The sequence below is a fragment of the Saccopteryx leptura genome, chromosome 1 (assembly GCF_036850995.1).
Source record: "Saccopteryx leptura isolate mSacLep1 chromosome 1, mSacLep1_pri_phased_curated, whole genome shotgun sequence".
In the NCBI taxonomy this organism is placed as follows: Eukaryota; Metazoa; Chordata; class Mammalia; order Chiroptera; family Emballonuridae; genus Saccopteryx; species Saccopteryx leptura.
This window is the reverse complement of record NC_089503.1, coordinates 336,462,662-336,483,335: the sequence shown is the minus strand read 5'-3', so window position 1 is coordinate 336,483,335 and position 20,674 is coordinate 336,462,662. Positions and strand designations below refer to the sequence as shown.

Here is a 20,674-nt window from a genome sequence, read left to right as displayed (position 1 = left end):
AGGCATTCAACAAATATTTATTGACTGAACGATTATAGACCTAGAGATGAAAGCATGACTTAATTTTTACAGCAAAATATGAATTTCCTAAATAAGACAAACACACAAACTTTGAGTTCTAATAAGTCTGACTTCATTAAAATGGAAAACATCTGTGGCTCAATGATACTAATTTGGAAAAGATATTGTTTGCCACATTTATATCCAAGAAAAAATTAGAATACAGGAAACATAACTAATTCCTACACAATAAGACTAAAAAGATTGGCATCCAAAAATTAAAAGATCATTTGAACCTGCAATGAAATCACAAAAGTCCAAAAAATAAAAATAAACATATAAAATATGCTTAACTTCATTAGTAATTAGGAAAAAGCATGTTAAAACAAGGTATCATTTCACATGTAGCCATTTGGCAAAAATTAGATATGTAATAATCCAAATGTGGTAAATTAGTACAATTGCTTCTGAAAGGAATTTAACAATGCAGCTAATAAAGCTTAAATTGCCAATCTAATGAGAATCTCCATGTTATAGGAATGAGGGACTGGACTTTTTAAACACTTCCCAGGTGATTACATACCAAGAATGAGAAATATCCTGGAGAAACTATCAAAAAAAAGATAACTTCCATATAGTTACAAAATATAATGATCAATAGCAATTAAAGTGAATGAACTAAACCTATGTGTATTAACACAGGTATAGCTCTACAAAAGAATGTAGAGCAAATGGTCGGTACCACAGTACAGTACAATGACATTCACATAACACGAGAAACCCTGCAAAAGAACACCACATGTATTTTATAGACATACAGTGGTAGGGAAGGTATCAGAACATCAGGGGGATGACAAACACAAAATTCACGGTAGAAGCTGTTGCTTCTGGGTAAGAGGGTCAAGGATAAGATGACAGAGGAGGTATGCAAAGACACTTCTACTGGACCAGTAATAATTTCTTTCTTTCTTTTTTTTTTTTTTTTTTTGTGGCAGAGACAGAGTCAGAGAGAGGGACAGATAGGGACAGACAGGGAGGAAGGGAGAGAGATGAGAAACATCAATTCTTCGTTGCAGTTCCTTAGTTGTTCATTGATTGATTTCTCATATGTGCCTTGACTGGGGAGCTACAGCAGAACGAGTGACCCCTTGCTCGAGCCAGCGACCTTGGGTCCAAGCTGGTGAGCCTTGCTCAAACCAGATGAGCCCGTGCTCTAGCTGACGACCTCGGGATCTCGAACCTGGGTCCTCCGCATCTCAGTCTGATGCTCTATCCACTGCACCACCCCCTGGTCAGGCTGATTTATTTCTTATTAAAAAGAAAGTTGAGTAAAAATGACAAATTAAGTTTCAACAACTCTAGTGATTAGTACATGAGTATTCCTTATATTATTCATTATATATTTATGTATGCTGTAAATTTTCTTTTTAAAAAGGAATGAGAAGGCTGTTGTATAAGACAAAGTTCCCAAGCTAAGAAGTGAACCTACACTGAATACATTTTAAAGCAGAGCTCAGTAACAAGAGGCAAAGGAGACAGCACTGCCCCATTCACAAAGAAACAAAGCTGCGCCCATCCTCTGTCTTGTTATGGGCTCATCAACATTATTCCAAGTTCTGTGATAAGAGGAAGTCAATTCTGGAAAGCATTACTTTTAACGTACAGTAGTCACAAACAGAACAAAACTAAAGCTTGATGGTTTACAATCTTGAGTTTCCTAAATTTGAAATTGTTTGAAATATAGAAATTCAACAACAAATGAGAATTATACATTGAAAATTTCCTGGAAAAAAAATACCTCTAAATCATCTGGATCGCCTGACCAGGCAGTGGCGCAGTGGATAGAGAGTCGAACTGGGTTGCCGAGGACCCAGGTTCGAGACCCCGAGGTCGCCAGCTTGAGCACGGGCTCATCTGGTTTGAGCAAGAACCCACGAGCTTGAACCTAAGGTCGCTGGCTCCAGCAAGGGGTTGCTCGGTCTGCTAGAGGCCCACGGTCAAGGCACATATGAGAAAGCAATCAATGAACAACTAAGGTGTCGCAACACGCAATGAAAAACTAATGATTGATGCTTCTCATCTCTCTCCGTTCCTGTCTGTCTGTCCCTGTCTATCCCTCTCTCTGACTCACTCTCTCTGTAAAAAATAAATAAAAATAAAATTTTAAAAAATAAAATAAAAAGCCCTGGCCGGTTGGCTCAGCGGTAGAGCGTCGGACTGGAGTGTGGGGGAGCCGGGTTCGATTCCCGGCCAGGGCACATAGGAGAACCGCCCATTTGCTTCTCCACCCCCCCGCTCTTCCTCTCTGTCTCTCTCTTCCCCTCCCACAGCCAAGGCTCCATTGGAGCAAAGATGGCCCGGGCACTGGGGATGGCTCCTTGGCCTCTGCCCCAGGTGCTAGAGTGGCTCTGGTCTCGACAGAGCGACGCCCCGGAGGGGCAGAGCATCGCCCCCTGGTGGGCAGAGCGTCGCCCCTGGTGGGCGTGCCGGGTGGATCCCGGTCCGGTGTATGCGGGAGTCTGTCTGACTGTCTCTCCCCGTTTCCAGCTTCAGAAAAAAATACAAAAAAAAATAAAAAATAAAAAAAAATTTAAAAATAAAATTAAAAAATAATAAATCATCTGGATCAATATAATCTTGAATCTCAATACTGCAATTTAAGATATATACCCTCTGGGGAGAAAAATAACTTTCTTAAAACTTTTACGCTAAATCTTCAAAACCTTAAAACTTAATACTTTTAATTCCAGAATACTTATATGCTTTCAGTCTGCTTGGAATACTAAATGATTATTCAATCTGAGTAATATATTCCTGGAACAATTATTATGTCTTTTCAAAGATGTACACTACTGAAAGAATTTCTTCCATTTACATAATTCATCTTGTACCTTTTAAATAATTTCAGCAACCACTAATATATATTAATAGGCAAACATTCGTGGCTAGTCTAAAACTATAGGAAATGGGTAGAAAATGTAATTTCTATTTTTTGATATCTATTCACTATTCTATGCCTCCAGGTTACATATTCAACACTCATCAGTGTGTCTCTCTTTTTTTTAAGTGACAGTAATAAAATTTGCAGACTTTTATTTATATCAAGTACAGGATAATTAAAACCAAGAAGTTTTCATTTTATAATACACTACCTTGTTTTATCAAAATTAAACTGTTTTTCTTTAATCACTTGAAGACTCTAAAGACAAATATGCAAAATATTAGGCAATAAGAGAAAGAAAAGAAGTATGTATTGATAAAAAATATCAAATTAGTAACTTGACAGAGTCACAATTTTTTCTTCCTACTCTAAGGCAGTAATACTTTTTATTTGTTAAAAACATCTATTATTTCAGTGATCATTTTTATTTTATAAATTATAAAAGGTACTTACATTGAATTTAATTATGTCATAAATCAAATATCTAGGAACAGCTTGTCCATTTACTCTGTCAATAATCATTTCCTTGAAAGAGAAAAAAAGATAAGTTTCTTCTTTAACAGCAATTTCTTTAATTTGATTGAAATATATATAACAGACACACAGAAAGCACATAAATCATAAATACACCACTGGATAAACTTTCAAGTGCACACATTAATACCCCAATCAAATGAACATTGTCAGTACCCCAAAAATTCCCATCATGAATTTATTCTGTATGAAATAAAAATATGACAATATCTCATTATATTTTTTCTATTTAAATTACTATATTATGTTTTGTTTTATGACTGAATATGCTTAGTAGCAACTATTAAGATTAAAAGGCTACAAATTTTAAATGTCAAATATCAGGAACATTTTCAAAATCATTTTTTAAAATCATTATTGCTTTCTGTTTTGTTACATACCAATTACTTTAATCATAAAATCTATAGATAGAAATAGTGCTCTTATAATAGATATAATCCCCTTACAAACCACATGGTCTTTCTTGGTTCCACATCCCTTTACTCTGACCAAAGAAAAACAGAAAAAAGAATATAGTATCACAGTCATTAAATGAAAAGAACTTAAATTCTCACTCTGACAGAAAAGAGATAAAGGATACTAGAGAGTACTGTAGGTATATAATACAGTACTTTATAAAATTTATTTTTTTAAGTGAGAGCAGGGGAGATAAAGAGATAGATCCCACACGTGTCCCAACCAGGATCCAACCAGCATCCACCCGACAACCCTCATTGTGGGCCAACGCTCTGTTAATCTGGGGCTCTGTCATTCTAGGGCCGCTGCAACTTAGCTTTTTTTAGAGCCCGAGGCGGAGGCTTGATGGAGCCATCCTCAGCGCCCGGGTCCAACCTGCTCGAATCAATTGGGCCATGGCTGCAGGAAAAGGAAGAAGGGAGGGGCAGGGAGAAACAGATGGTCGCCTCTCCTGTGTGCCTTGACCAGAAATCAAACCTGGAACTTCCACATGCTGGGTTGATGCTCTACCACTGAGCAACTGGCCAGGGCCAAAACTTATTCTTAATTATAGGTCTGACCTAAAATCACTGTATTCCGTATATTCTTCCCAGGAAACTAAACAGGGTTGTTGTTTTTTTATCAAATTTCATGAAAGAAAATTCACATATAATAATCTAAAATTACAGAGAACACACTGACCGGTAAATATAGTTTGTCATTTTAAGAAACTACTACCAATTAATTTCTTTCTTGAATATGTGTTTGTTAAGCTACAGACATTTATGATTATTGTCTTGAACCCAACACTTCACAACACTTCACATAAATTATATCACTTTCATTAAACTGTTTACTGAAATGTTTTCATTTAAATACTTGTATTTGAGAAATTTATGAGCCAACAAGGTGGTACCAATAATAGGTTTCAATTAATTATTCTTTTCAAAACTTGGGTGGAGAGAAATTAACTGGCCTTCTAGCAGACATCATAGAATTTTCCTCCCAAATTACCTGACAAAATGAGCAAAAATATATCACTTTAAACATTAAAAAGGGCAAAATTAAAGTTATTATCAGCAATCAAAACAAGTAAAAAGTAATGAACAAATGAGTAAGCTTTAAAAATTGACAGCCACAGAAACTACCAAGATTCTGGAAACAAAAAGGCACAGCCGGGTTCAGCTCCAAGCCCACTAAAGTCCCAGGAGCCCGACTTGTAAAATGACAAATTCCTGATAATTAGCACTATTACACTTAAATATGGATAGATGTAAACTCAGTGGTTATTCTTGTCTTCTCTCCCTCCTTTATGATTTGTAGAGTAATAAAAATAGCAGAGCACTATTTATGCTTCCAGATTCTGTGCTGAATAGAAGAAATAATCTGAGCATTACTAGAATAAAATATGGTCCCCAACTAGCTGGAGAAAACATTCTCCGAAAATTTTTAAGGGAACAAAACCTACAGGTTCTAACAAAGATCCAGTGCCTACGCTGAATTCTTTCAATGAGGCCTCAACACAATGTGCCCTTCCCCACAGTTGCCACTATTGCCCAAGACTACATAAAAGCACGTAAACATAAAATACCTAAGCTTAAAATTTAGTTCACTGGAATCCTTGGACACTGTTGGTGGGACGCTGCAACCACTATGGAGAGAAGTATGGCAGTTCCCTCAAAAAATTAAAAATAGAGACTTAATTTGGGGGTAGTGAACACACAATACAGTATATAGATAATGTGTTGCAGAGTTGTGCATATGAAACCTGTATAATTGTTCATCAGTGTCACCCAAAAATTCAGTAGAAAGGAAAAGAAAATTAAAAATAGAACTATCATAAATCCAGAAATCCCACTTTTGGGTATATAGCCAAAAGAATTGAAAACAGAGTCTTGAAGAGAAACCCATGTTTATAGCAGTATTATTCTAATAGCTAAGAGGTAGAAGCAACCCAAATGTCAGACAGATAAATAGATACATAAATGTAAGATGATAGATAGATAGATAGATAGATAGATAGATAGATAGATAGATAGGGTGAGTGGACTACTAGTTAGCTGTGAAAGAGAAGAAAATTTATTAGACACAATAACATGGATAAACCTCGAAGACATGCTATGTGAACTAAGACAATCACAAAAAAACAAATACTGTATGACTTCACTTATATGAGCTATAAGTGTCAAATTCATACAAATAGAAAGTAGAATGGTAGTTGCCATGGACTGGGGGTGATGGGGAGCTATTTTATGGGTATAAAGCTTCAATTAGATGATATAAAAGTTCTGGAAATGAGCCCTACAACTGTCCCAGCTTACTGCCTAAGGAGAGTTTCCAGGATTCGATGTGGGCAGGGGGATTCAAGGTGGAGCCCAGCTTTCTCCCTGAGTGGAAAAAATAGAGTAGGTTGTCTAGGGAGACCAATGAAGCAAGAGTTTTCAGTTCAGAGTAGAGTATCAGAGAGACAAAAACAAAGAGAGAGATGCCAGAGAAAGAATTCCAGAGATCTACAGTCAGACCCCTATGAATATTCAACAGAGTACACATATAAGGAAACTACTCCAGATCAGACAAAGAAAAGTCTTCAGAGAGAAGCTTTTTTGACGCTGATACAGGTTGGGAAGAAGGTGCCTGTACCCACTAGAAACATCTCTTAATGCACAGGGCATTCAGTATTAGAAAGATCTTGTCTCAGTAGTAGAGAGTAATTATCCCTAAAGTCTACTATAGTCCACTTAACGAATCTTAAAAGCAAGACTCAAAAGGTACAAACTAGTTCTAAAAAAATTAACTGCATCTGAGAAAAAATCATGAATATTTATAAGAATACAAAAATACTAAGTCCCTAACAGAGTAAAATTCAAAATGCCTGGCATCCAACAGAAAATTGCCAGGCATACAAAGAAGCAAAAATACTTAACCCATAAAAAGAAGAAACATCAATCAACATAGGCCCCAAACTGGAAAAGACATTAGAGTTAGCAGGCAAGAACATTAAGATGGCTTATTGTGCAACAGTATTCCATAAATTCAAATGTTAAGTAATAACATAAAAGACACACATGCACACAAAAGGCTCAAAATAAATATCCAGAGGAAAAAACTACAATGTCTGAGGTGAACAGTACTGTGGTTGGAATGAATAGCAATTTAGACATTGCAGAAGCACATATCAGTAAAGACATAGCAATAGAAGCTATCCAAAATGAAATAGAAAAACGTTATTTTTAATTAAAAGAGCATTAGTCATTAAAACTCCAAAGGATAAAGGAGGAAATAATGGCAAAAATTTTTCTACTTTCGGTGAAAACTGTAAAAGATTACAAACCCCAAGTATAAGAAACCTCAAGAAAATACACCAAGGCACATCAACTTTAGATCCCTCGAGTTAGAAATTGCTCCACTGTCTTTTTGTATTCAATATTATTGTGGAGGCCTTGGCCAGGTAGCTCAGTTGGTTAACACATAGTCCCAATACACCAAGGTTGTGGGTTCAATCCCCAATCAGGGCACAACGAATGAGTGCATAAATAAGTGAAATCAATATCTCTCTCTCCCTCTCCCTCCCCCTCCCCTCTTATCTCTCTAAAAAAAAAAATCAATAATTTTTTTCTTTAAAAATAATTAATTAAATATTACTATGGAGAAATCTGAGGCTTGACTCTTTCAATATGGGCCCCACCAAAAGAAAAAAAAATTCCTGCATGTTTGATTTTTCTATCCTCTGGACTTTTCTATATTCTATTCCCATTAGTTGAAGTCCTCGGCACCCACCCTTCTGCTTATCCAATATTTCCTGAGCCCAAACTATATATTAGGCATAATTCTAAGTGCTGAAGAAATTAAACATATAGTCCTTACCTTCAAGGGACTTACAATCCCAAAGAGGAAAATACAAAAACTAGGTCCAATGAAGAGTTATAGTTTTAATGACAGACAGCTATATAGATAGAAGGACCATGAAGCTAAGGCCTAAACCAGGATACTTCTGAGACTGAAATAGATTGCTATTAATGATTATACTCATACAAATCATGTGCGCCTATGCCATTCTGGACAACAAAGGATATATGGCAGTGGTTCTCTAAGTGTGCGCCAAGGCGCACTGGTGAACCCTAGACTTGCAGGTGTGCTCTATGATATTCCAGAGAAATATGTGCCTATTAGGGACCAAAAAACCAACAAGGTTTCTGGAGTTTAGATTTTGGGGGGACAGAGGTGTGGGGAATTGGCTGTAAGCTGACAGTCTGTCCAACCCCCCACCTCACTTGCCTGATGAGGTTGCAAAAGGCTGTTAAGCTGTGGTACTGGATTGTTTACACTACCCCCCATGCTCCCCCAGAAAGACTGGAGGCAAGTTTCTTCTATCCTTTGTTTGGTGTAAAGTTAAGATGTTATGTATGGTGGGGGTTTTGGATTGATGATGAAACATATGGAATTGTATCTTGAAGCCTTTTGAATTTCTATAAAAGAAGAATATGTGGCAATATCTAAAAAAGCTTTGAACATTTTACTACAATTTTCAACATCCTATTTATGTGAATTAGGATTTTCTACCCTCAACATAATTAAGAATGAAAAGAGAGGAATTCTTCAATGTACTGACAAAGAAATGAGAGTTTGCCTTTCAGATATATACCCAAACATTGAAGAAATCACTAGGACACATCAGGCTCATGTTTCTCATAAACACAAGAATGAAAACACTGAACACATTCTCACCGGGACCTGCCAAATTTACTAAATCTTACTAAGAAAGTGTGTGTATGTGTGTGTATAACTTTTTTGTCATTTGTTTATTTTTTAACTCCTCTTTTTTACAAATTCTAAAAAGCATAACTCAAAAAAGTAACAAAAATGTTTTTTAATGTCAGAATAAATTTTATTTTGTTGTATTTATTTCATTTAACTACCATAAAAGCACACTTGGACTTTTTTTTCCTTAATATTTGCCTTAATTATTATAACATTTCTCAGAAATTTGTATATAGTGCGCCTACAATTATTTGTAGGATTTTAAATGCACCCCGACTTCAAAATGTTTGACATACGGTTAAGCTTAAGAAGGAGTAGGTTTTTCAGCCTGACCTGGAGGTTGCACAGTTGATAGAGCATAGGACTAGGATGCAGAGAACCCAGGTTCGAAACCCTAAGGCCACCAGCTTGACAGCGGGCTCAACAGCTTGAGCGTGGGATCACAGACATGACCCCATGGTCACTGGCTTGAGCCCAAAGGTCGCTGGCTTGAAGCCCAAGGTCACTGGCTTGAGCCCAAGGTCGCTGGCTTGAGCAAGGGGTCACTCGCTCTGCTGTAGCCCACCAGTCAAGGCACATAAGAGAAAGCAATCACTGAACAAGTAAAATGCTGGAACAAAGAATTGATGCTTCTCATCTCTCTCCCTTCCTGTCTGTCCCTATCTGTCCCTCTCTCTCTCTCTCTTTGTCTCTGTCAAAAAAAGAAAAAAAGAGTAGTTTTTTCTACTTGAAGAATAAGAGAAAGGTTTAATAATAAAGTGTGTAACCCATTAGTCCAAGTTCAACTCCGAAAGTGTCTATTTTCTAGGAGGATGGTGGATGGGTCAAATGGTATTACAAAGGCAAGGAAAAAGATGGTTTGGGGTAAACTGTCCAAAGTTCATTATAGGAGGAACTTGTGGTTCAAGGGTTCGCAGTCAAGGATGATGCTAAGGACCCTGGCATGGCTAAGATATAAAGAATATTATGATGAGTACTTTGGCTTTCATGCTATGGGAAATGAGGAACCTTTGAAGGGTTTTAATGAGAGTAAGTAATTAACTCTTCTCTGGAAAACCTGTAAGCCTTCAAAGCTCATCTCAAGGGTAACTCATTTTTTTAAAATCCTTTCAGAAAAGGCCCATTCATTTCTAATTATCATATCCATCTAGGTGATGAAATGTTCTGGAATTAGATAGTAATACTAAAAACCACTGAATTGTACATCTTAACGTGAATTTTATACTATGTTAATTATATTTTAATTTTTAAAAATAAATCTAAATTTTTTTAAATCCTAAGATCAGTTCTTCAGAGTGAAGAAAAATAATGGAACCCCAGATACACAGCATACATTAAAATTCAGCTACATATATGTTGATTATACACATTCTATAAATATAGACATAACAAAATGACTAAAAGGAAGTACATCAAAATGTTAAAATGTAATCTCCTCTTGAGTTGAATTTTTCTACTTCATAATGTATAAGACTTTCTAAAATTTTCTAAATGAACATGCATATTCCTTTACAAAAAATTAACAGTTGAAAAGACATGCCATTTTCCCAAGATTCTTGCTATTAACTTTAATGATTAACTGCCATATCCTCCTCTTAACCTCAATATAAACTGACTGAATTTCACTGGTTTGTTTCAAGTGAATTAATGCCATATTACTAATCTCCAATTTTCCAGATTTTGTGGGTCAAAAAACATCATTCTGGGAGCGAAACAAAAGCTTTACTGCTCACATCTGACAGCCTGACAATTAGGTAGTTTTGAGTTATTCTTGGATTTGGAATTTTACAAAAACAAGTTGCAAATGAAAATGTAGAAGAAACAGGAAACTACAGAACTGTTTTAATTAACTAGAAAAACAAGGATGGCAACTAAAAATGTGGTCCAAGTAAACTGACATCATGAATTACACTGCTATTTTAAAACCTCACAAGAGTCTATTTTGCTGCTCTCAGTATCCAAGTTTGGGGTGAAAATAAATAGTATTGCTAAATTAAATCTGCAGATTATTAAACATCTAATTTTTAGGCATTATTTCCTACCTAGAATGCCCTCAGCCCACATCCAACAAAAATCTCTATAGAAATCTTTCCACATCTAATGCCAATTCTTCTATAAAACATCTTTAGTTCCTAACTAGGTGAAAGGTATGTCTTCTCCACCATAGGACCTGTTTCAAATACCAATCTTCAGGTTATCGTTTTATCCATTACCAATCATTCTCAACCCCTACCCAACAAAGTAAAATGTCTCAAAGGTCAGACCCTTGTCTCGACCCTCTAAGCAATGTTGGCACTCCTGGCACTGCAACTTGAACATGACAGGCACTCAAAAAATAATAATTCAATTATAAACTATACTAAATGTTTGCAAATGCTGGAACTTAAGTCTTTTTCTTCCTTTTATTAATTACAATGCTAAAAAAACTGTATCTAAAACAAAAACTAAAATATTGTTGCTGTTCCTGAGAACTAACTAGCAGAACTGCCGCATTGGCTATGCAATTTATGCACAGTGCAACCCCAGGGTGCCAGTCACATCAACTACGAGGAGAATGGCACAACCTGGAGATGCATAATGAACAATACTTACAAGCTTGTGCAGTGGCTCTATCAACCTCAAGGGCATGTGTGTGGGTGCGTGCAGCACTCATGTGTACACACACACACACACACACACTTAGAGGTTACAAAAGTTTATGTATATACACATGTATATGTCATATTTATTACAAAATGCTATTTTACTACACACACACTCTCACAGGAATAAGGATGTACTATTAGCCTCACAGAGTACACACGGTATAGATAACTCCTTGTTTTGTGACTCTATATGTACTCTTTGCTCAGTCTCCATTCAACTATACTATCATCTTACTATCTTTTGAATCTTTTGTACCTACCTTACAGTCATCCTGGACTCCTGCTATCACTCTTTATGATCCATCGAAATCTTTCCTTGATCTTATTTCCACTGCTCTGCTTCACACGACTTCAACCTCTCACTTTCTCTAGGTCACATCCTGAACCTTCTCATCACTCAAAACTATACCTCAGACTAACTCAAACATCCTATTCTCCAACCATAGTCTTCCACCTTCCGGAGAAAAAATACTGCATACTCCAATATTTAGTTGGCAAATAAAAACAAAGAACAAGGAATGAAAGCAGTAAGCATTTAGGTCACTTGGAAAGTGGTATTCTCTCTGTTAAATATATATATGTTTAACAGAGAGAATACCATATATATATTTAACCATATAACATATGGTTAAATAACATATATATATTTAACCATATCTTTGTGTGTATGTGATTTTCATCAGGGTAATTCCATCATTGAAAATTTAACTGAACATTCCCAAGCCAGCCACTCCCAATCGTCCTAATACCATTTCGTTAAACCAGAAAGAGAGGAGCTAATTTTATCTAAAGACAGAAAGTATTCTCATATAAATTCCAGAGAATATTAGCCAGACATAATTCAATCTGGCTCGTAAAAAAGGTTCAAGATTGAAGAAAGTGAAGAAATTTTAAATAATGTAAGTAGTATCCCTGTAGAAAAACACTTGAAATTGTGGGAAGTTATAAGAAAGATGTAGAGCCCCTTTTCTCTCCAAGGAAAGGCCGTGAAGGTATGACAGGGAGATAGGCCACACAACCAATCATAGCAAACAGAAAGGTCTGAACAAGACTGCCAGAGAAAAACATAAGCTTATCAGTATATAGATTTGCACATAAAACGTAACAAACGAATTAAGCCTAACTTCTCAAATACCCTGTTTAGCAAAAAGCTAAAGAGAGAGCAAACTTGCCTGACCAAGTGGTGGTGCAGTGGATAGAGGGTTAGACTGGGATGCAGAGGACCCAGGTTCAAAATCCCATGGTAGCTGGCTTGAAGCCCAAGGTCTCTGCCTTGAGAAAGGGGTCATTCGCCCTAGCGTGCGGAGAACCCGGGTTCGATTCCCAGCCAGGGCACACAGGAGAAGCACCCATTTGCTTCTCCACCCCTCCGCCGCGCTTTCCTCTCTGTCTCTCTCTTCCCCTCCCGCAGCTGGGGCTCCATTGGAGCAAGGATGGCCCGGGCGCTGGGGATGGCTCTGTGGCCTCTGCCTCAGGCGCTAGAGTGGCTCTGGTCGCAACATGGCGACGCCCCTGAGGGGCAGAGCATCGCCCCTGGTGGGCGTGCCAGGTGGATCCCGGTCGGGCGCATGCAGGAGTCTGTCTGACTGTCTCTCCCTGTGTCCAGCTTCAGAAAAATGAAAAGAAAAAAAAAAAAAAAAAAAGAAAGGGGTCATTCACTCTGCTGTAGCCCCCCCCCCCGGGTCAAGGCACATATGAGAAAGCAATCAATGAACAACTAAGGTGCCCCAACAAAGAATTAATGCTTCTCATCTCTCTGCCTTCCTGTCTGTCTGTCCCTATCTGTCCCTCTCTCTGACTCTCTCTCTCTGTCCAAAAAAAAAGAGGAGCAAACTTTAAGTGGCAAACTTCAGAATAGCCAGGAGACTGGGTATACTTGGACTGTCAGACATTAAAGTGCATGCTAAAGTCACCGTATTCAAATCAATATAAAACTTCCACTGGAAAACCAAAATTTGGCCATGGTTGGCTCAGCAGTAGTGCATCAGGCCAGTATGTGAAAGTCCTGGGTTTGATTTTCGGTTAAGGCACACAGGATAAGCAACCATCTGCTTCTCCACATCCCCTTTTCCCCTTCCCGCAGCCATGGCTCAAATGAGCAAGATGACCCCGGGTGCTGAGGATGGCTCCATGGCCTCACTTCAGGTGCTAGAATAGCTCGGTTGACAAGTAATGAAGCAGTGGCCCCAGATGGGCAGAACATTAGCCCCAGACGGGGGTTGACAAGTGGATCCCAGTCGGGATGCATGCAGGAGTCTGTTTCTCTGCCTCCCTGCCTTTCACTTGATTTAAATTTTAAAAAAGAAACTAAAATATTTTAAAAATGAGAAAATAAATAAAGAAAAGACAATGATATATAAAGGAATACATCCAACAGTAAGAATGATATATCCAATTAAAAAGGTAAAATAGATTAGGTAGATGGTACTGAGGCAACAGAAATAAATAAAACTACACCTCTATTAATCAAAATGTATTTCAGATAGATCAAATATTTAACTACACAAATTAAAACATAAAGATACTAGAAAAAATAGACATTACAATAATTCTGAAATAAAAATATCTTTCTTAAAATGACACAAAAGCCAAATATTAAAAATTAAGGGGTTTATATAAATTCAATAAAATTAATAAATAAGATTTTTAAAAATCAAAAGGTTTATAAATTTACCTATATAAATTTAAACTTGTGCCACAAAAAGTATCAAAAAAGTTAAAAACATAGTTTTCAAATGTTTCATAAAGTAATATCCCCAACAGACAAAAATGTCTCATAAATCAATATGAAAAAATGTATAAGGACTTGAATGGGCAACTCACATAACACAGTAATTCATAAAGAAGTGAAAAAATGTTAGAACTCATTAACAAGTCACATGAATGCATACTAAAAGGGGTATTTCATTTAACATCTGCCAGACCCTATTATCAGCTTTTTATAAATTATCCAACTTAGAATCTTCATAACAGCATCAAGAACTAAGTACCATTATTAGCCTCACTTCACTATAGATGAGGAAATTGAGAAAATTATATAACATCCTTCATGTAATAACTGATGGAGTCAATAAGGCATCATCAGTTAGAGTTAGGGCTCTTAACCTCTATGTTACACTGTCCCTTAAAATGGAAAAGTCGTTCTTTCCTTAACCAAATTAGAAAACATTACATTTCGAACCCAGTGTTTAAGACAATGCACAGTCTTTACATATGGTTGTTAGAACTGTACATGTATTCAAACTTTCTGCAATTGTGCATGTTTTTTATATATATATAATTTTTTTTAAATTTAAAATGGGCACACCATCAAATCCAGCATAGCGAACACAGTATAACCTATACCCATCCCTTCTTGGGAACGTAACTCCTCCCACATTCCATGGTATACTGCTACTAACCAGTGTGTTTCTGGACTCCACTGTAACTCCTCCACGAGTATATAACTCAGGCATGGCCCTTTGGAGTCTTCCCTTGGATTGATATATGGATGTTGGGAGAAAAAGTTTCTTTCTGCTTGGGCTGTAATGCAATTTGCCTCCTAAGTGGAAAGAGTCTTCTTGCAGAATGAGACCAAACAGACAAGAAAAGCAAAGAACAAGAAAGAAAGAGCCTGGCAAGTACCTTCTGAGCCCACTGATCCAGCCTGAAGTAAGCCAACCTGAAATTCAATTATTTGTGACAAGCTAGTTTTTTTTTTCTTCAGTTACTTTAAGTTGGACTTCAATCACTTGTGATCAAAAGATTCTAGATATTTACTACAATCTCACCTCTAAGAATCTTCTTAATTATAAAATTGCACAACTGTGAAGGGAAAAGGTATAAGAATATGCATTCAAGTGTGTCTTATAACAGAAAAAAAAAAACTACAAAAAATCAAAATGTTCTCCAAGAGAATTAGTTTAAAAATGATAGAACTGTTTCTCAAACTTGCCTGATTAGAATCACTGGGCACTTTTTTAAAAGTACAGATACCTTGACCAATAAGAAAATCTAATTCACTAGGTTTATGATGGGCTACTGGGATGGGTCACATTTTTAACAAGCATCCTCTACAATTTTCACAATCAAAATTGTTTGGAAACACTAAATTATGCTGTGTACATATATATATATACAAGGGTATATCATTCAGACATTTATGAGACAGATGTCCAAAACTAATTGCTAAGTGGAAACAGATGAGTTACAAAACCCATGTAACATTTGGTTCCTTTCATGCAAATTATGTAACTATCCATGTGTGTACAGATTTGACCAGAGCACTCATATTCAACCAGGGCAGAAGTACCACAATTATTCAGAATTTACTGGGCCTGGAAAAAGTACCAACTCCCCTAACAACTCTGATACACATTCTGTTTAAGAATTTATGCTGTGAGTTGCTATTACCAATATGAATGTGTTCCATCTCTCTAAGCAAACGTAAGATTGAAAACTCTGGCACAGAGAAAAGTCTGAAATAATGTTCATCAAAATGGTAACAGAGCTACTCCAATGGTAGGAGTTCAGATAATCTTTACCAGTTATTTTGTAAAGTTTTATTATTTTAACTTCTTTATTATATGCGGCTTAAGTGTCTGTTTGTCGCCGATAGCTTATTGGTTGCTTGCGTAACTGTACTAGCCAATGGGGTGAAGTTGCCACGGCATTCAAATAGTCCCGCCTTCTGGCATGCCACCTCACAAATTGAGGTTAAAGATTGGAGCAATTATTATGCTGTTAAGAAATCTTAACACCAGAAGGGGTCTTTGCAATGGTACAAGACTAGAGGTTCTCCAATTGAAAAATAATGTCATAATAGCTAAGTCTTTGGCTCCTCTAAAGGTGAAATACATGTCATTCCAAGAATTGATTTGGCTCCATCTCAAACAGGGTTGCCGTTTCAATTGAGACATAGACAATTTCCAGTAAAACTTGCCTTTGCTATGACCATCAATAAGTCTCAGGGCCAAACGCTTAAGCGTGTTGGCATTTTTTTTACCTGAGCCTGCATTTGGACACGGTCAACTTTATGTTGCCTGTTCAAGAGTTCGTGAAAGAACAGACGTAAAATTAAAAATAATTGATGGTCCTCTGCAAGGCGAGCTTAAAAATGATGGAAAGATCTACACAAGAAATGTTGTGTACAAAGAGATCTTTGACATGTGAATTAACATTTTATTATTTAAATCACCTTTATTTACTGAGCTAGCGGTGGCTCTTAAGAAATGTACCGCCAGTGGTTTCCTTCATTGCACTCTGCTTTAAGCAATTAAGCAAGTAGAAGGGGGAAACCCCGTGGGGCACTAAGCAAAGGGGTGTCCTCGCCGCCTGCCCTGGGTAATTCAGTTTGAATTAGCAGACACCTTTGCACAAATCATTTTAATTACAATTTATAATATCTAGAACAGCAGTCATTTCATATGACCGTCGGGCTTTCTAGTTTATTTATAATGAATCAATATTTTTAGAATTAGGGAGAAAAAGCTACTTACATAAAAGTTAAAACATTTTTCATCAATTAACTGTATGATTAATAAATATAAATATTTCTGAAATGGAAAAAGTCTTATCAACTTTCAAGAACTAGTCCATATCAGCTAAAGAGCCAAGCAAAATGCAATAATATGTGGTGTCACATAGTTAAAATCAAACTGACAAGTAAAAATAATAAAATTAGTCTTCTTCAACAAGAACTTTTTTCAATCACAAAGAATAAAAAACTTAAGAGCTAACTTTGTTCACTTACTCTCATACCCAAGACAAGATCTAGTGATAGTAATGCAAATAGAAATAAATGGAATTTAACATTGTAATAATAACTAGATTCAACTCTTTATATACCAGTTATACCTCAATTAAAAAAACTTTTTAATAACTAGATTTGATTCTAAATTTACTATTTATTAAAAATATACTTTTACTTACAAGAAAAAGAAAAATTACAATGTTTAATTTTTTATTAAAGGATAATATATGACATACCCCATCCAAGAGAGTATTTGATAAATGTATGCGGAGATCTTTACGAAATGGGAATTCCAGATTTGAAACATGAAACACTGAATTAGCTCTATCAATCATAAAAACTTCATTTGTGCCATCAATCAACATCATATACCTGTAAATAAAACATTTAAAAGGTAATATTAACAGCATAATTCAAGAATAGGGTCATAAGAAATAACAAATTGTTTTTCCTTAGACTCAGCATAGCTGCATGGAATACTGTTCACTAGACTCCTCCTCATCCCCCCTATCTTTCAGAGTAAAGTACCACTAGTAACACATTTATTTCTTTTCTAGCTAGAGAGACAGACAGACAGGAAGAGAGAGAGATGAGAAGCATCAATTTGCTGTTGTAGCACTTTAGTCGTTCATTGATTGCTTTCTCATATGTGTCTTGACCAGGGGGCTCCAGCCAAGCCAGTGACCCCTTGCTCAAGCCAGCGACCATGGGCTCAAGCCAGTGACCATAAGGTCCTGTCTATGATCCCACACTCAAGCCAGCAACCCCACACTCATGCCAGATGAGCCTGCGCACTCAAGCTGGCAGCCTCAGGGTCTCAAACCTGGGTCCTCGGCATCCCAGGTTGATGCTCCATCCACTATGCCACCGCCTGGTCAGGCACAAATATTCTCCTTAAAAAATAAAATTGTGTCCTATAAAAAACACAGGCTATAGAGAAATGAAAAGTTTTTATGAAGACAATGTGATGTTCAAGTGCAACTTTATGATCCATCTCAGGAGAGAATAGTTCTCTAATTTTTATTAGATCTTAAACATCAAAGTTTACCAAACAGACATGCAATTAATTGCATTTTTATGTATTACTCTTTCCCCTTTGTAGTACAAAGAAAAAGAAAGTAAGTGATTTGCAAATGGCAAGACTTCAAACTATCCAAAGTTCTTTCTGCTACACTACAGTTAGCAAAACAGCCATTTCTCCTGGAATCAAAATTGCAATATAGCCAGATATCACCACTTCAGGTACAATTCTTACTAATTACTTCAGAATTTAAGTACTTTAGAATGCATCATGTCTGACCAGGCGGTGGCACAGTGAATAGAACATCGGTCTGGGACGCAAAGGACCTAGGTTCGAAACCCTGAGATTACAAGTCTGAGCACGGGCTCATCCGGTTTGAGCATGGGCTCACCAGCTTGAGTGATGGGTCGCTGGCTTGAGCAAGAGGTCACTCCCTCTGCTATAGCCTCCCAGTCAAGACACATGTGAGAAAGCAATCAATGAACAACTAAGGTTCCGTAACAAAGAACTGACGCTTCTCATCCGTCTCTCCCTACTTGCTTGTCTGTCCTTGTCTGTCCCTCTCTCTGTCTCTGTCAAAAAAAAAAAAAAAAAAAGAGAGAGAGAGAGAGAGAATGCATCATTCTTCAAATGGTCAAGATATAATCAGATTCCCATCAGTGGATCATCAAGAACAAAGCTCTACCTCACATCACATATAAAAATAAAGTCCAGATGGGTTCAAGTTCAGAAAATTACAGGTTGATAGGCAATGCTACCAAATACATAATGGCAAGATGTAGGGTAAAAATGGAGACTATATCCAGGTACCAAAATCTTCCAAGAATGAGAGAAAACTAACAGCAAGAAATTAGTAAATTAAAAGGTATGGGCTTCAAGGAGATAGAATCATCTTGTTGTTGTTAAATGAAAGAGTGGAAGAATAAAAATCTGGATGTACCACTGAGAATGGAGAAGAATGCTAGCAGGTCTGTCCAATCTCCGACCCACAGGATAGGTCAGAAAAAGGAAGCAAAAACTGAAAGATGGAGCTGAATCAAGGTAAGGCCAAGGAATAGATAAAATATTAAATAAAGAGATGGTAGCTAACATAGTACATGGTACCTAATAAAATGGAGGATAATCTGTATCCCATAAACAAGTGTTTTAAAGAGCATATAGGCATGATTAGACAGACTGGCTGGAGAGAAATGAGAGAGCTGATTACAGTAAAAGTGGTATGTGAATAGCAGCAAGGAAGACTAAAGGGGCTACACTTTGGGATGGATTGGAAGCATGCTGTTACTAATGTTTTCAAAATAATTAGTCCCAGCAGGCCCCTGCAGAGGAGGTGGAGCACTCAGGCCCTTCCTACATATTGGAAGAGCCTTAGCCCTCCCAGATCTGGGTTGCAGAGACTCAGATTTGACCAGGAATAATAAAATTAGCTGCAGTCTGAACTAACTGTGCATCTGAAAAGACTCCTAGACCAACTAACTGCCAGGCCAGTAGGCTGGCACACAGCAGGAATACTTAGTCCCCAAAGCCCTACTGCTCATGCTTTTCAAAAGCAGCAATTCCTGAAGGAGAGGGAGAATCCAAGCTTCTTGGAAGAGTTATCCTTGCCCTGAATTGTAGTCCAAAAATTTAAGTCAACATAAGAAAAGGTCAAACAAATGCAGTGGACATAGACTGTTGACCTGGAATGCTGAGGTCCATGGTACTTTTGAGAAGCAACTACTAGAGCTGATGCTTCCTGCTCCTCCTCCCCTACCTTTCTTTCTCTCTCTCAAAAAAAAAAAAAAAAAAAAAAACAAAAAAAAAAAAAACCAGTAAATAAAATCTTAAAAAAAAAATCCAATAAAAAGCAGTTGTAATATCTTCTGCAAACATGGTATTGAAGGCAGAATCCATCATATTGTCTAAGGATCTAGACAAGCATTTAGCAAAGCTTACTATTTACTTTAAAAAGCATAGCAAATTAGAGAAATGCAAATCAAAACGGCAATGAGATACCACCTCACACCTGTTCGATTAGCTGTTATTAGCAAGACAGGTAATAGCAAATGTTGGAGAGGCTGTGGAGAAAAAGGAACCCTCATACACTGTTGGTGGGAATGTAAAGTAGTACAACCATTATGGAAGAAAGTATGGTGGTTCCTCAAAAAACTGAAAATAGAACTACCTTATGACCCAGCAATCCCTCTACTGGGTATATATCCCAAAAACTCAGAAACATTGATACGTAAAGACACATGCAGCCCCATGTTTATTGCAGCATTGTTCACAGTGGCCAGGACATGGAAACAACCAAAAAGCCCATCAATAGATGACTGGATAAAGAAGATGTGGCACATATACACTATGGAATACTACTCAGCCATAAGAAATGATGACATCGGAACATTTACAGCAAAATGGTGGGATCTTGATAACATGATACGAAGTGAAATAAGTAAATCAGAAAAAACCAGGAACTGTATTATTCCATACGTAGGTGGGACATAATAGTGAAACTAAGAGACATTGATAAGAGTGTGGTGGTTACGGGGGGTAAGGGGGAATGGGAAAGGGAAAGGGGGTGGGGAGGGGCACAAAGAAAACAAGATAGAAGGTGACAGAGGACAATC

General features: G+C 37.0%; 1 protein-coding gene across 1 annotated transcript in view; it reads right to left on the bottom strand.

Moving 5' to 3' along the window:
- RNGTT (RNA guanylyltransferase and 5'-phosphatase) overlaps nucleotides 1–20,674 on the bottom strand; it is a 270,093-nt gene that overhangs the window by 168,140 nt on the left and 81,279 nt on the right. Inside the window, exons 9-10 of the mRNA XM_066358895.1 lie at nucleotides 17,281–17,416; nucleotides 3,395–3,466 (exon numbers count right to left, since the gene is read on the bottom strand). Of these exons, the coding sequence (XP_066214992.1) occupies nucleotides 3,395–3,466; nucleotides 17,281–17,416 (208 nt within the window). The remainder of the gene's footprint in view (nucleotides 1–3,394; nucleotides 3,467–17,280; nucleotides 17,417–20,674) is intronic.